The sequence below is a fragment of the Cetorhinus maximus genome, chromosome 1 (assembly GCF_964194155.1).
Source record: "Cetorhinus maximus chromosome 1, sCetMax3.hap1.1, whole genome shotgun sequence".
Classification (NCBI taxonomy): Eukaryota; Metazoa; Chordata; class Chondrichthyes; order Lamniformes; family Cetorhinidae; genus Cetorhinus; species Cetorhinus maximus.
In genome coordinates this window covers 66,438,517-66,455,366 of record NC_135879.1, presented here as the reverse complement: position 1 = coordinate 66,455,366, position 16,850 = coordinate 66,438,517, and the positions used below count along the sequence as shown (strand labels likewise).

Below are 16,850 nucleotides of genomic sequence, written 5' to 3'. Positions count from 1 at the left end.
GATAACCTGTTCTCTAGTTGGTTCCTCGACATACTGGTCTGAAAAACCATTTCGTACACACATTGCAAGGGGGTTGGAGTACAAGAACAAGGAAGTTACTACAATTGCATAGGGCTTTGGTGAGATCACACTTGTAATACTGCGCATAGTTTTGGTGTCCAAAGCTAAGGAAAGATAAACTTGCCTTGGAGATGGTACAGCTGGGTTGGTTCCTGGGATGAGAGGGTTGCTCTTTAAAGAGATGCTGAGAAAATTGGGCTTGTACTTTCTCCAGTTTAGCAGAATGAGAGGTGATCTTGTTGAAACATACAAGATTCTGAAAGGGTTATATAGGGTAGACACTGAGAGGTTGCTTCCCCTGCCTGGGGAATCTAGAGTACAGACATAGTTTCAGGATAAGGGGTTGATCATTTAGAAATTTCTTCACTCAGGGTTGGGAAATTTTGGAATTCTGTATTTAATCAGGTTGTGGATACTACGTTGTTGAGTATTTCAGGGCCGAGATAGATAGGTCCTTGGTTTCTCAGGAAATTAAAGGATATGAGGAGGGGGCAGGAAAGTGGAGTTGAGGCGGAAGAGCAGGTTCAAGGGGCTGTATGGTGCATTCTTTCTTACGTTCTTATATTTTAGTCGTAAGTAATCATTAAGTGATTGTATAAAGATTAATAAGCAAGTTAGTTTTGTAATATTAACCTAAATCAACTTTAAAGAAGTTAATTACAGTAAAAAAACGAGCTGTAAAAGGTAATTTCTAGCTTTTGGACATCTTTCCCGATGCCCTGAGCTTAGCAAGGGATCTATCCCATCGATAGCTCCCTACACCCTGGTAAAGCAGCTATCCTGAGGAAAATGATGAACCTGTTTCTTTGCTGTGTGTGGAAAATGTGTTTTCTGAAGTTGGATGCCATGTGAAAGTTGATGGGCGGAATTTTCCGTGCCTGCTGGCGTCAGGCATGTTTGGCGACATGAGCGGACAATATGGCGGGAAGGCCAAAATTTGGTTCCACAAAGTTGTGAAACCAGTTTGCAATCGTCCACTCTGCCAATCAATGGCGGGCCTTGTTTCCTACCATCAGATGTCGGGAACCTCATTGTAATACAACTGCATATCATTATAAGCCCAGCCCACCAGAATCATCCCCCCATGCTGGATCATTCAGAGTGATTGCACGCCAATGTATTTCACAACTGTACATAAGCGACATGCACCTGATGAGCTGCACTTTGCCCGGGACTTCGAGGTTTGTTTGCCTATCTGGCTTCAGGCAGCACTCGCGGTCCTCAGCGTCAGGCTTCGCAGACAGCAGCATATCACTTTTCGGGGGACCAGCCATAAGGTGAGGGTGGCTTTTCAATGCCTGCAGGACTCGGACTTGCTTGGGGAAGGGGAAGAAGTGGCCTCAGGCAAGGGAAGAGGCTGCAGGGTGAGGGCTGTATTGGGGAAGGGGAATATCCCAGGGTGCGTATGAGGCACAAGTTGATCTGTGCAATTGGCCTCAAGATGCTGAGACCTGAGGAGGCAGTCTCCAGAGGAGGTGAGGCCAGATGGAGATGTGGGGGTGTGCGTGAGAGAGTGAGTGGTGATGTCCCGTGACCTGGCAGTGAGTGAGATGCCAGTGAATGTGTGATGGGCTTGTGAATGTGTGAGTTTAGAGCAATGAGATGGCTGCCTTATCCTGGCTGAATGGATGAGATCATTCATTTCATCCTCTATCTGCATTGGATGGCCAACCTCTTCTGTGCTACATTGGCACTGATCACCACTGCCGTTGCCTACCAAGCCCCCACGGTAATGTTGTTGACCCTCCTGTGGCCAGATCAGGGGTAGAGGACATACCGGTGACCCTCCCCGGTGTCCAAAAGGTGATCAAGGGACGTTTCACTAAACCGGGAGCTCCAGTCTTCTTGTCTTTTGGGATCATGTCTTCTTTGCAGCCGTCCTGGGCTGGAAGCACTGAGAGGTGTGCACTTTAAATGCGGCGCCCGGTGTGAGGAATTGTCTAGGTGATGGCATGGCAGGCGAATCAGAGCTCGCCTGCCATCGAAACGGCGTGTTTCCTGGGAATGTATGATTAATGAGGTGGGATTGGGACGATATGGCATGAAAAGCTGCAATTGCAGCCGGCGGGTAAAACGTCCTTTTTCCCGCCCGCTACTGCACTGAGTGCAAATCTGGGACAATTCTGCCCGACATCTGTCACTTGTTGCATACAGGTCCTTGTCTGATGTACCTGACTCAAAAGAATCAGTGCCATAGAAAAGGTTTAACCACCAACCATGGTGCCTCAAGCAATGTGTCTGCTCCTCCCCAGGTAGTCCATAATGACCATGAACAGGCACTCCTTGGTAAATAGACCATCAAAATGCTTTTGCATTCCTTACATATAGAAATAGCTGTTGCCCCTGAAAATTATTCCCTTTGGACATGAAAAGTACTCTGGATGGCAAAGCTGATAAGAATAAACTGCGAAACATGAAAGATTTAAGAAGAAATACATCTTGGTCAATTTACACGGCTTCAGTAGAGCCTTTGTTGGCCTCCCAAGTCTGAAGACATTTGTTGGCTGTAAATAATGTAATTACTAGGTCACCCAGGCCATTATCTTTCATTATCTTGCAGCACAAATAATGGTCTAAATCCAGCAAATTGGCAATCGCCATTAATTACAATAGAGAGCTGACCATCGAAAATGAACTAATAGTGACTTTGTCAAGGTTGACAGTGGAGTGGTGCAAATGGTTCAGCAATTTATGGAGAATAATAAGTCATGATGTACTTCATTTACTTATCAAATTGCTGAATTTTTTACACATTAATAATGGCGATGTTGTTTATGTGTCATTGTTATGCTGCAATTTCCCAGCAATTTCATGTCCATAATGTGCCATTTATTTTTGGCATTGCTAAATTTTTAATAATACACATTTACTTATGTCTAATTTAATTTATGAAGCTTTAATCTGTATATTTATTGAAATGGCAGGTTTTGGTAGCTCAACCTGAAGGCACGTTTTTGACCACCCTATTTGCTAAGGATCCAGATGTTGGCAAAAATGGCACTGTTTTTTTCTCTATATTAGGTAAGAACTTTGAGAAAAGGATTTTGCATAGTTAATCTGAATTGAAAGTGAACTAAATTTAAAAAGTTAATAGCAGATGTTGCATTGGTGTCCCAATGCAGTTCTCAATACTATGCGTTGCAGCTGCTTTGTGATACGTATATTTAATACTTGAATGTTTAAGAATTTTAGCATCCTTTTGCAACATGTCAACCATAAGTGCCAGGCATTACTAAGCAGCAATAAATGGTATTATGATCAACCTCTAACAATTGAATCGTACGGATTAAAAAGTCGAACATGTCGATGTATCCATCGCCAAGATGTCAAGATCACATAACATTAAAGTGATCTCCCTTGTGAAGGAAAATGACGAAGGGATACACTGATATTTGACAAGTTTGCTCATTTTTATGTGTTGACATCAGTAATGAAGTGTGGACTGAATAGTTCATACTTTCCAGCTCATGGAAATGAAACAGAAAGAGGATGGAAGGCTTTTTTCAAAGTTCTCACTTTCATACTTTTTAATTATAGAAGATTATTCAAATAGCTTCAAAATTGATGCCAAAACTGGAGAACTGAGAACGTCCAAGGTTTTCATGTACAGTCATGTATCAAATCACAAAATAACAGTGATGGCAAGTGATGCAGGAAGCCCTCCTCTTCAACAGACTGCAATAATTAATATACAGGTACAGGAATTTAAAAGTTGGGTGTTTTATATAATATATTTTATTTTATTGTTCTTAGATGAAAATGTTGGGGAGATTTTTCTGTTTTGGCACTCTGGGAAATGATCTCCTATTTCTGTTACATTTCACTGCAAACTAAGTACTCTCTGAAAATGATTTGAGGATTAGATTATGTGTTTAAAAATCATTTAATAGTGACATTTGATTAAAACTAATAAGGTAAAATCTTTAGTCTTAATGTTTAACTTTAATGTATAAGTATTTTATGAAAAACTGAATAAATTAATCCACTTTATTGAACTTTTTCTCAGGTTATCCCCAGAGTCACAAAAAAACTGACCACTCAAACTAATCAAAAATATTTTATCATGCCAGAAGGTTTAAGGCCTGGAAAAGTTTTGGGTTCTGTGTGTTCACATGACCATCATCTGCTGGCCAGTCGGAAGGTACATTACAACATTGTTGAAGGTGATGACCACTTTCAATTTGGAGTTGACAGTATGACAGGGGAATTGTACCAAAGCCAAGAACTAGACTATGAAGCAATTTCGCATTATTTGCTAAAGGTTATAGCAGAAGATGATAGCCATATCCCTTCAAGGAATATTACTGTTTTTGTCAGTATTAAAGTAGAAGACCAAAATGATCATTCACCATGGTTTAAAGATGATATAGTTGTGATTGGAATTCAAGAAAATCTTCCGGTTGGGTCTCTTGTTCACATATTTAATGCAAAAGATGATGATGGAAATGGACCAAATAGTGATCTCCGATATTCTGTTGTGTCCAGGAGTTTCTCAGAAAATCATTTCTACATAGATCCCTATCAAGGTCACTTAAATACTATATTGCCGGTTGACCATGAAATGACCAAAGCATTTCTTCTAACAATAACAGCAATGGATCAGGCATTAGATGTAAATGAACGCAAGGTAGGCTCAGTGACAGCTCAGATTATTGTTTTGGACGTAAATGATAACAGACCTATATTTGTGTCAGCAAATGTTTCCTATGTAATGGAAGATGAGGAAGTGGGGTACCTTGTCCATCATGTTATTGCATATGATGCAGATGCAGGTGAAAGTGGAAGAATTTCATATGCCATCATCTCAGGGAATGAAGACAACACTTTCAAGCTTGATGAATCGTCAGGTACTAAAACTAATTTGTTGTTGAGTTTTGTTGAACTATAGTATAATGCTAACATAGCTAGCAACAGAGATGAAGAAAACTTGTGCTTTATCTTGTATATTTTAATAGGTTTGCTGACGTTGGCCTCCCATTTAGACCATGAAATGCAAAAATCCTATATCCTCACAATTTCAGGATGTGACAATGGAATTCCTGTTCAATCCTCAACACAGACACTGATGGTCGTCATTATTGATATAAATGATGAAACACCAAAGTTCCAAGAATCTGTCTATGAAGTTGGAGTTCCTGAAAACCTCAAAATAGGAGCATTTGTTATCAAGGTTGAAGCTTCTGATAGAGATTCAGGTAAAAATAACTTCCAACTGTTCTAGTTTTAATCCTTTTCTTGTTTAGCGGCAAAGCATTTCAAAGTAAAGGAAGCAGTGAATCATGTTAAAGCAATATAGGAATGTACAAGGTAACAATCATTAAGTAGTAATTAGATGCACTAAGGTCAAAAAAAGGTCTCTTTTTTCAACTATTTCTGAAATACAGCCATTGACGATGATTATATGTTTGATTACTCTGATTAAAGTACCTGTTATTCTAATACAGCTTTAGTAATTTATTACATAACCTTCAATTATGAACAATATGGTGTATAATCTATAAAAGGCCAATAAACTATTAATCTCCAATTTGATGTTACTCTTTGCAGTGGTATTAGGGCTTCATTAAGTTTTTTATTAAAAGCTGTACAAAACATTAACCTTTTATTCTCTAACCTCTATTTAATAGAAGTATTTAGGGTTGCATTAACACTTCTAAAACTGTAATAATATGTAATAGCAAGATAAATATAAAATTATGACTTTTGTTTTATTCCAAATATACTATGATTTATACATATTACTGCACCTGAGAAGTGAAGCCAATTAGTACTGATTCATTTTGTGGCAGCCGAAGGAACACTTGTGATGTAGGGAAGGCAGTGAGTGGCAGCGGGTGTAAGAAATGGCGTTCTACCTGCCAGCTGCAATGGCGAGTTTTTGCACCAAATCGTCCAGTTCCCGCTGCATTAATTATGCACCCAGGGGAAACACACCTTCTCACAGGTGGGTGGCCTCTGATTTGCCTGCCCCACCGTGAGCTCACCACTTCCTTACTCTGGGGTGCCATATTTCGATGGCACCCATGCACAGCTTTGTCAATGTCTGCAGCTCAGGACTGCTCCACGGAAGACACGGTCGCAAAAGGAAGAAGCATGCTGCTCTGAAATTCAATGACGTCTCACTGGAATGCCTGCTGGACACAGTCCAGGACCGCCGTGATGTCCCCTATCCCTGTGATGGCTGGAGGAATCCACCACCCTCACCACTGTGGCTTGGCCGGCAGTGGCGACTGTGGTCAGTGCCAACACAGCACAGAAGAGGTCAGCTACCCAGTGCAGGAAGAAGATGAATGTTCTCATCTGTGCCACCAGGGTAAGTCAACCATCTCATCACTCTCAACTCACACACTCACCAGCTCATCAGACATTCACTGGCATCTCATACACTACCAGATTAAGGGACATAACCAATCACTCTCTCACATACACCTTCATGTATCCATCTGGCCTCATATCCTCTGCAGATTGCATCCTCATCCTGTCCATGGCCGCACTCATCACCCACATATGGCAGGCATCCTTATCAACTTTTGAGCATGCATCCTGATCACACTCTCCATCTGTCTTTCTGCAGGACATGATCACACACAATCGAAGGGAGAGGTCTCAGACTGGGGACGGAGTGGCCAAAATCAAGGTCCTTACTCCCTATGATAATTAAGCCATTGAGCTGGCCAGAGAGAACATGAACCGTGCCTGCGCCAATAACAAGATGAGCAGTGCACACCCAAGTGAGAATCCTGCACCAGCTCATTCTTCAGACAACCATACTGTGAGTGCATTGTCCTTCTTTAGAGTTGCCTGTCTTACAATTACCTCTCCTTTCTTTCATAGGCATCTCTGGAAAGCTCCCAAGGGCATCCACAAGCCAGGCCCTCAGCTCTAGCCGCGTCAACACCTCAGATGAGGAACCAGAGGAGAGCACCATTGTAGACCCGTCACATTGCCCACCCACACTCCCTAGCATTGCAGAGAGACACACCTCGCTGGGAACTAGTTCTAGAGCAGTCTTGGGACCAAGGTCTGGTGAGCACAGCACACAAGCTTGTTCACTGCAGGTGGAGGCAGGGACATCCACGGTTCCCGGCACTCTTAGGACTGCTGGAGGCCAGGATCCTGCTGAGTCCGAGTCAGATGGTGAGCCTCCTGACTCGGTCCTAAATGAGTTGTTGGAGCTGCAGCGACAATCACAGGAGCGTCAGGAAGGGATGTCTGCTGCATTCTTCAGATTACAATGGACGATGGAGGAATCTGTCCATGTTCAGTCTGAGCTGATGGCCCCGGCATGCCAATGCACTAAGGCCAACACTGGTAGGATGGCAACTGCCATAGAGACCTTAGTCCAGGACATCAATCCTGCAACTGCTGCAGTAGCTGCACTCCATCGCTGTAGCCATTGGTGGCATCCATCAGTCGCTACACAAGAGGGGGGCGCCAAGTTACCTAGATCTCACTCCAGCTCCCTGTTCTCCTCAAGGTGTCAGCCATGGGCCCTCAGGCACCCATCGGGAAGAGGACCAACAGCTGGGTACCCCAGGGCCATCCACGCAGGTGACTCCAAAACTGTCAGGCTGATTCCAATCCCAATACTCTCTTCCTTTGACCCCATCACCTCCAGCTCCACAGGCCAAGGAGGGTGCACTTGCCCCACAGCAGAACACCCAAAGCAGGCCAGGGCCTCCAGGTCTCAGCCCTCCAGAGGACACCCATCAAAGTCATCGCAGACAACAGAGTGTGGCAGAGCCAGCAAGCACCCTCCAGCTCCACTGTAAATGTCGGGGAAGCACCAAGATGTAGTGGTAGGGTTAGGAAAGTTAAAAATATTTAGGAGCACAATGGTGGCACAGTGCTCACAACATGATGTATATAATGTTCATAAATTAAATAGAATTGCACCCGTTTCACATCTCTGGGGTATGCCTCCTTTTTATGATGAGCTGTGTTGCTGTCAATCAGGTGTGATACCAAGGTGCCTCTGCCCACGTATTGCAGATGTCGCTATTGTAGGCCTCTCATCTATGTAGTGTGCTTCCATATCGCCACAGTGTGTGGCCCTTTTCCAGATCATTCTCAACATCAGTGATGCCTCAACCTTAATGTTAAGTGTGCTTGTGGAACAAACCTCAATCACATGCTTTGTAGGGTCATGTCATGTTTATTCTTGACTGTGTAAGATTGAAGCAGAGGTGTTCTCCTATCTCATCTGCATTCTTGAAAGGTGAAGGTGTAGTGTACAAGGAGAGATGTGTTAATGCATGGATAAGGGTCATATATCGTGCAACTCCATGTGCTCTTTTTCTTCCAGCAGGGATGTCATGCCATGAGCCCATACTAAGAGCTCATATGCGCTCCTGTCTGTGAACCACTTTTCCAACTTTCCAAGTGTACATCTGCTAAGCTCAACAATACATTGGAGCACCTTTCCACCTCAAGGTGCTGAAGCTCTGCCCCTCTCAGCCAAATTATTGCCCTGGTGTTTGAACCTATAACCTTGAGCGTTTCTCAGCCTGTAATTGTCTGGATTGTGGCCACAAGGCTCCCGTCACAGTGTTGGGATGCAGTACTGTGCGTCCCATCATCTAAACACTTACCGAGATGAGTGATGCTAATTACAAATGGCAATATTTGGCAGTCAATAGAGCCTTTGAGCATGCTCTGGAAGCGCACATCATAGCTTTAGACAATATTGAGGGGAGCAATGTGATAGGAGCAAGGATGTGCTGAAGAAGCTGAAGTCTGATCTTTATTAGCAACAACTCATGATCTTGAGGGCTTCATGGTGTCTTAAGAATTTTGGAGTTCAGAAGGGGCATGGCTGGCCATGAACACACGATGTGTCTCTTAAAGAGGAGGCATTTTAATGTCTAGCATGCAGGTGATTGAACATCATCTTCCTCAGGTGATCCACATGCATAGTAAGGTGAGGATAAAAGCAGGCCAGCATACCTAACTGAGAGTGCCGTATGTTAATGTGAAGGAGAAGAAGGTGACACGTAGGATTGAGCCATCTCAGAATAGATGAACACCTGCAGAACATCCCCGGTTGCCTTGGCCCAAATGTCACCTATCAGTTTCACCATCGACGTTACAGACAATGCGTTGTCCCATTGCTGGAGACGGATCTCCTTGAGGAGCTTTGTCAGATTGAAGGCACAGCTACGAACCCGCTGAGGATAGTGGAACAGCCCCTGGCTTTTGTAGGCTGCCGCTGCAACTGGGATGCTGGAGAGATGCTTGAAGAGGCAGCACCTTTTGACGTCTGATGCTGGGACTCCCACCTCCAGTTAGCACCTCATCTCAGCAAGCTTCTGAGACTTCATCATCTTTCAAAGGATCAGGACAATGTGAGCCTGATGTGTAACTATTCATTCTCACATTGAAGTGCATGGTTGAAATGAGAGGAATAGCAAGTCTGGTATTCATTTGGCCTATGATGGAGGGCCCTTGTCCAAGAAGGTACTGACTGCAACCAGATTCCACGAGGAAGATGAGGACTTGCATTGAGGGCCTGACATGCACGCCTGCCTCATCTGGCCCATGCTATAACCTCTTCCCCTGCACCCTCTGCTTCCTTGAATTCAATGTCCTCATCTCCTTCGATGTCCTCCTCATCAGAGGAGACGTGCAACTCCTCCATGTCAGCCATCTGGCAAGTCTTCCCCCCTTTGCAGTGCCAGGTTGTGCAGCATGCAGAAAGCCACAATAAGCCATGAGACGCACTGGGGAGTGCCCTGGAGTGCTTCACCAGATCTGTCCAGGCATCGGAATCGCACCTTTAGGATCCCTATGGTGTGCTTCACGAATGTTCAGCCAGCGGCATGAGCCTTGTTGTATCACCTCTCTGCAGGAATCTAAGGCAGCTGCAAGGATGTCATCAACAACGTTCTTTGCAGATACCCCTTGTCATCGAGGAGCCAGCCCTGGATCCATTGTGGTCCTCAAAGATATCCGGGTTCTGCGATTACTCAAGATGTATGATGTAATTGTGGGCCTTAACAAAAATGGCATCTGTGACTTCATGTATGCATTTGTGCATGGACACAGAGGTTCCCAGTGGAGCCCTAGAAGGAGGCACTGCCGGAGAAATTGAGTGCTGCCATTACTTTCACAGCCACTGGCAATGGAGGCCCTCCCAGTCCCCATGGTGCCAATTCCTGGAGAATGTGGCAAATGTGAGTCACCAGTTCCCTGGACATGCAGAGGTGTTGACGACACTGGTTCTCACTCATCTGCAGATGAGATATGTGAGCTCTGTACACCCTTGCTCTGGCAAGCCACCTACGCACATTTCTGTGAGCTTCATCCTCTGCATCCGAAGGGCACCCTGTTGGCCCTTAGTCTTGAAGGTTTTGCTCCTCTCTTTGGTGAACTAGGCACCTCCATCGCAATCTTCTCCTCCTTCTCTCTTGCCTGTATGCAATCATGCAGGCAGCAGTAAATCAATGCTCCAACTTCTTAATGGTCTTCTGACTGCATAATCAATGAGAAACAGACAGGAGTCAGCATTAATCACCAAAAGCCCTGTTTCTGTCAATGACTCGTCAGTGAATGTGGGTTCAAAGGCTTTGTTCCTATGTTGACAATTACTCGCCCCTGAAATGCTGACCAGTGCGGGGTACGTAACAAAGTGCTCTCCTCACCCCACCCCTTTACATGACCGACTGCTATGACATTGGTTTGGCCAGGTGCGTGGATGTTCTGCTTTCAACCCGGGTGCTGGAATCCTCATTCACTGAACTCTAATACCACACTCTTTGGAATAAACATGAGGGCAAATGTTTAGTTTAGAAATAAGATTATATGAGGGGGGGCCTGAGACTTCTCATCTGTTAACAGTTCAGTGCCACGATTCTAACACACTTCTGAAGCTTCTCCAGTCATCCAGTTGCTCTGGAATTCGTCATTGCTCTGGGTAATTTCTACACTGCAAACAAAGAGTTAAAACTAGGAGATCGATTAGTGCCACTTTGCAGGATTAGTCGCACATGAATGCGCATCATTGCTCCACTTTCCTGATTCCCTGCATTGTCATTGAAAGGCTCTTAACATGCCTTAGCTGTGCCTCTCCTCATTTGGGAATGCACAGTTCAGTTGGATATCCCTTTAATCCCCACCCCCCCCACCCCCCACCTCGAGTGCATGCACCTGCCCTCCAATTGTCTCTCAGAGCCATCACCAGCAAAGTATCTCCTCATTTTAATTTAGTACTGCGCCATCGCTGCAAGTTGGGAGATGGTGCTGCTGAGGTCTTGCTACCAGACCAGCTTGAACCCTTCCTGTGTGAGTGTGGAAACCCCTCCCATTGTCCCAGATGAGCTCAATGTTCAGATTCCCTCCCTCCAAGACCCTTCAATCCTCCCACTGTATTCTTTGATCCCATTGTGGTGGTTAGCCCCTGAACATGTTGAGGTGGTTGTGCCTATGCCCGTGTGAACCTCACCTCTCCCCATCTTGAGGCCACTTGCACAGTTAAACATATAATGCCCAAACATCCTCAGAAGTCTGCACAAAGCCTTTTCCCCATCTGTACACTGCAGATGTCTCCCCTGACTGAGTGTGCCATCTGTGGCCCAGTATGATGCCAGAAACCCCATGGACTGAGGCGCATGCTGAAACAATGGAACTCTGTGCACATCATGCTGGGCACGACTGAAACTGGACTAGCAAGCCCTCCCCTTCCCTGAACTGGGGCAAGGACAGTCTTTGAAAGCTCAACAATGTAAACTGAAGCGCTTCTTCACTCAGGTCAGAAATTGGTTTCACGACGCCGTGAAACCGGTTTACGATCATCTGCTCAGCACGTCAATGGTGGGCCACGTTTCCCACCATCGGATGTCAGGAATCTCATTGTAATACATATGCATATAGGCCAGTCCGCCGGAATCACCCGCCCCTGCCCCCGCCCCCGACGTGTTTCACAGCAGCATATATAAGATGTGCACTTGGCGGGCTGCACGTTGAGGGGAATTCAGAGGTGAATGCACAGTAACATTGCACAGTGCTTCAGAGGGTCGGCTGTTGGACTTCAAAGTTGAGGCGTGGTGGGCAGGTGCAAGGGCTGCCCTGCGGTTGAAGGTAGTGCACAAGCACATGCGAGGTTGGGGGGGAGGGAAGCAGCCATGCATTATGGAAACCTTGTATGAAGTGACCATTCCTCTGCAGCTGAGACAGTTCAGATGCAGCTACAGTGACATGATTGGAGTCGGGCCTCTGGCTTATCTGCCAGTTCAAGCAACGCAGAGGTATCAAAGTGCCACCAAGTGCTCCAGAGATTTTCACCCCTCGGGCACAGACTACAAAGTAATGAGCGTTTTACTGGACTGCAGAACAGTTGGACGACTGGACACGTTGTACAATCTCCTTGCTAAAGCTGGCTGTGGAGCAGTCACTGATGGAGGCGCTCGCAGCCCCTTGAAATGTCATCATTCAGGTTTGGACCAGTTTCCCCCATGGTTCAAGCTAACATTGAAGCCTTGCAGTGCGGGTTAGGAGAATGCCTGCGCCTAAGCTGAGAGAACAGCATGCAATTCAATGGGCAAAGTTGCCGCCAATTGGTGGGGTGGAGTGGGGCGGATATGGGTGGGGTTTTGGGCAGCCATGCAGGACAATTAACTCTGCCCATCCAAGTGTTGGCCAGTACTCTCTGGGATGCGTTAAGGGGCCTTCAGACTTACCCAAGAGAGGTTCTTAGAACACCTAAGCTAACCCATGTGTCTCTCTTTCATCCTGCAGGAGAAGTACATCAGGAGCATGGAGCCTGGTGCATTAGTTGTATGCCTCATGGCGTACAGAAAGTGAAGACGATGGAGAAGAGAGCGACGGAGGTGCCTGGCCGTGCAGAGGGAGGAGCAGCACCCTCAGGAAGAAGGGGCTGATGGGGCTCCGGCACACACCACTGAAGAGCCACAGCGAGCCCTCGCTGGTCGGTGCCTAGCTGGATTCAGGGCCTAAGGATGCCGCCTTACATTTCTGCACTTGACAGAGAACCAGTGTCGCCAAAGACTGCGCATGTCTAGGAAACTGGTCGGTCACATCTGCAGCTACATCAGGATTTGGTGCCATGAGGACATGGAGAGCATCCACTGCCAGTGGCTGTGAATGTGACCGCAGCGCTCAATTTTTATGCCAATGGCTCCTTTCAGGGTTCCACAGGTGATCTCTGTGGGATACCACAAGTCTCTACCCACAAACGCACCCATGAGGTCACAGATGCCATCTTCACGAGGGCACACAACTTTGTGTATTTCGCCCGGGACCAGGAGAGCCAGGATGCGAGAGCGATTGGATTTGCCCAGATGCAGGGTGCCATTGACTGCACTCATGTGGCACTCAGATCTCCATCACAACAAGCAATCAACTATGTCAACCGCAAGGGCTTCTATTCGCTGAATGTGCAGCTGCCGTGCGAGCACCACAAATGCATCCTGCAGGTCTGCACACAGTTCCCGGGGTATGTCCATGACTCGTACATTCTTAGTCGATCACAGATCCCTGACATCTTCCAAGGTCCTCATAGGTTGCAGGGATGGCTCCTCGGGGAGAAGGTCTGCTCACAGAGGACATGGCTGATGACACCCGTTCAGCGGTCTCAGACCGCAGCAGAGCGAAGGTATAATGAGGCTAATGCTGCAACTCGCAACTTGGTGGAGCAAACAGTCAGGATGCTGAAAATGAGGTTCCAGTGCTTGGACAGGTCCTGGTGGAGCCCTGCAATAGAGTCCACTGAGGGTGTCATGCATCATCATCGCCTGCTGCGCCCTTTGCAACTTGGCTGTGTAATGGGGAGTAGAGCTGGCTGAGAAGGAGATGGAAGAGCTGGAGGTCTCCTCTGATGAGGAGGACATTGAGGGTGAGGAGGTACTCGAAGATGACCATGACAGCGATGAGGCCCTCGCACTGGCCAGACGAGGCAGGCATGCTTGGGAGGCCCTCATACCTGCTAGATTTGTGGAGGATGATGACGACATGCAGTGAGGAGACACCATAGATCCTCACATTGCACCTATGAACATTAGACTCCAAATTGGCTCATGGCAGCGCACGTACCCTCTGTGATAATGCTCCTGTCATGGAGGCCCGAATAACCGCTCGATTGCAGAAGAATGGTAACGACATGAAGTGAGGATACTCTATAGATCTTCATGTAGCCTCTGGGAATGTCTGACTTGTCTGGCCGAGCGCAGCTCAGTTGTGTTCTGTGGCCAGGGTCATGTCATATGGAGATGCAGCCATGAAGCTTTAAAAACACCTTATTCTTTGTCTGCCTTCAGCACCTGACCCCTTCAGGAGCACAGCATCACTGGTTACAGATGCTGAAGAGATGGGGGCCAGCCCCACCTTAAGAGGTGCTGAGAGCACACAGAGAGAATGACGGAATTTGGTGACACCTGCCCGTGACATTCTGGCAACAATGACAAGCACAGTCGAGGTGCAGGCTTCGCTAATGTGTCCAGGGATTGTGAGGCCGGATGATGACTTTGGTCTAAAGGCTGCACAAAGCACAGAGAAGAGACCCTGGACTGAGACACCTGCGTTTATCTTGTGTAGAAAGGTTTCACATCTGAGTGATATGAACACTGCTCATCAGAACAGGGGCCATAGACAGGGAGATATTGTTGATAGTTTATTTACAATAGTGAACATTATGTACAAGTGGTTAACACCCATGCTCACATTGTGCAACGTCAGCTGTGGCTCAGTTCATAGCACCCTCACCTTTGAGTCAGAAGGTTGTGGGTTCATGTCCCACTCCAGGACTTTGAACAAAAAAAAAGTCAAAGAACTGTGAATGTACTCATAAGAGTTACATCTTCTTGATATTTTGTTAATTTAGTTAATTGTTTTAACTCTACAAGAGTTACATCTTCTTGATATTTTATTAATTTAGTTAATTGTTTTAACTCAAAAAGAGTTACATCTTCTTGACCAGGGTCGAGTGCTGGTCATAAATCAACTGATTGCTGCCACGCTGTGGTACAGGTTGGTCATTTTGACCCCTCCTCTGGTTTTTGTCACGAAAATCCAGAGAATGCTAGTCGACTTCTTCTGGGACAAAAGATTGCACTGGGTCGCTGCTGAGGTTCTGAGTCTCCCGCTTAGGGAGGGCGGTCAGGCGCTAGTGTGCCTACGCACACAGGTGGCGACTTTCCGTCTTCAAACCCTGCAGCGATACCTTTATGTTGAGCCTCCTCCGAGATGGTGTGCCCTGGCGACATATTTCTTCCACCAGGTGCACGGCCTGAATTATCACGTGCAGCTCCTGTTTATAGAGCAGAGGGGCCTCGGCTCCTTACAGGCGTTGCCCGTCATTTACCAGGACCTGATCAAAGTCTGGAACATGGTCGCCTCGCGACGCAGCTCTCCCCCATCAGGAGTGGCGGCTATCGTCAGAGAGCCGCTGTGCAGGAATCTGCCGCTCCGTCCTTTTCAGTGGCTGGTGGAGAGGAGGGCTGTGGCTGCCGGGGTGACCAGGATCGGCGACGTGCTGGGTGGCAGAGGACTGGGCTGGATGCTCCCGCAGGAGTTGGCGCGTCGTGCGTCAGTGAGTGTCCAGATCGCAGCCGATGCCATCCAAGACCTAAGGACGGTCGTGCTCGGACCCGATGTCATTTTAGGTCTTGAGGTGGCCCAGGTGCATGGTGGTCTTCCGTCTGAACGTTCCCCTGTTCGGACGGAATTCCACATTGGCCCCAAGCCCCTAACCCTCCCTCGGGTGCCGGTGCCCCGCAATAATATGAGCCGCCTCGGGGACATGCCCTCCGTGCCATTTGGCACGGCGCGGAGGAGCTTTCTGTACGGACTGCTGCTGCACACCTTCCATTTTCTCGCCCTCGTCCGCCGCCCGGACACGCCCTGGTGTGCCTTGTTGCCGTCCGGCAGTGGAGGCTCCCGATGGGAGGCCCTCTACGGAGGTGTCCTCCCACTTTCTATCGGGGACCTGGGTTGGAGGGTGTTGCATGCAGCAGTCCCCTACAACCGTAGAATGTGTAGGTTCACGGACTCCCAAGACACCTGCCTTTTTTGTGGTCTTGTGGAGTCCGTGGACCACGTTTACATAAGGTATTGTAGGCTGCACTCCCTTTTTAGTTATTTAAAAAACCTTTTGTTACTATTTTGTTTGCACTTCAGTCCCACGCTCCTGATCTACGGACACCCGGTGCGGAAGGGGGTCGGGAAGGAGGAGGACCTCCTCGTGAACCTGCTTCTGGGCCTGGCCAAGTTGGCCATCAACAGGTCCAGGCAGCGGGCGATCGAGGGGGGAGTCCCGCCCGATTGTTTGTCCCTCTTCCGCGGCTACGTTCGCGGCCGGGTGTCCCTGGAGAGGGAGCACGCGGTGTCCGCTGGCACCATCGAGGCCTTCCGTGCCCGGTGGGCACCGCGGGGACTGGGGTGTTTAGTTGACCCCTTTAATCACATTTTGGTTTAATGTTTGTAAGGTTCCTTTAAACTTTGTCCTTGGTTTTACAACTGACCTGACTTAGGGGCTGTGCTTGATTTCTCCCTTGTTATTGTTAATTTAGTTAATTGTTTTAACTCTACAAGAGTTACATCTTCTTGATATTTTGTTAATTTAGTTAATTGTTTTAACTCGAAAAGAGTTACATCTTCCTGATATTTTGTTAATTTAGTTAATTGTTTTAACTCGAAAAGAGTTACATCTTCTTGACCAGGGTCGAGTGCTGGTCATAAATCAACTGATTGCTGCCACGCTGTGGTACAGGTTGGTCATTTTAACCCCTCCTCTGGTTTTTGTCATGAAAATCCAGAGAATGCTAGTCGACTTCTTCTGG

The 16,850-nt window shown here is 47.0% G+C and overlaps 1 protein-coding gene across 1 annotated transcript in view; it reads left to right on the top strand.

Moving 5' to 3' along the window:
- dchs2 (dachsous cadherin-related 2) overlaps positions 1–16,850 on the top strand; it is a 176,474-nt gene that overhangs the window by 107,120 nt on the left and 52,504 nt on the right. Inside the window, exons 7-8 of the mRNA XM_078541170.1 lie at positions 4,067–4,907; positions 5,016–5,255. Coding sequence (XP_078397296.1) covers positions 4,067–4,907; positions 5,016–5,255 — 1,081 coding nt within the window. The remainder of the gene's footprint in view (positions 1–4,066; positions 4,908–5,015; positions 5,256–16,850) is intronic.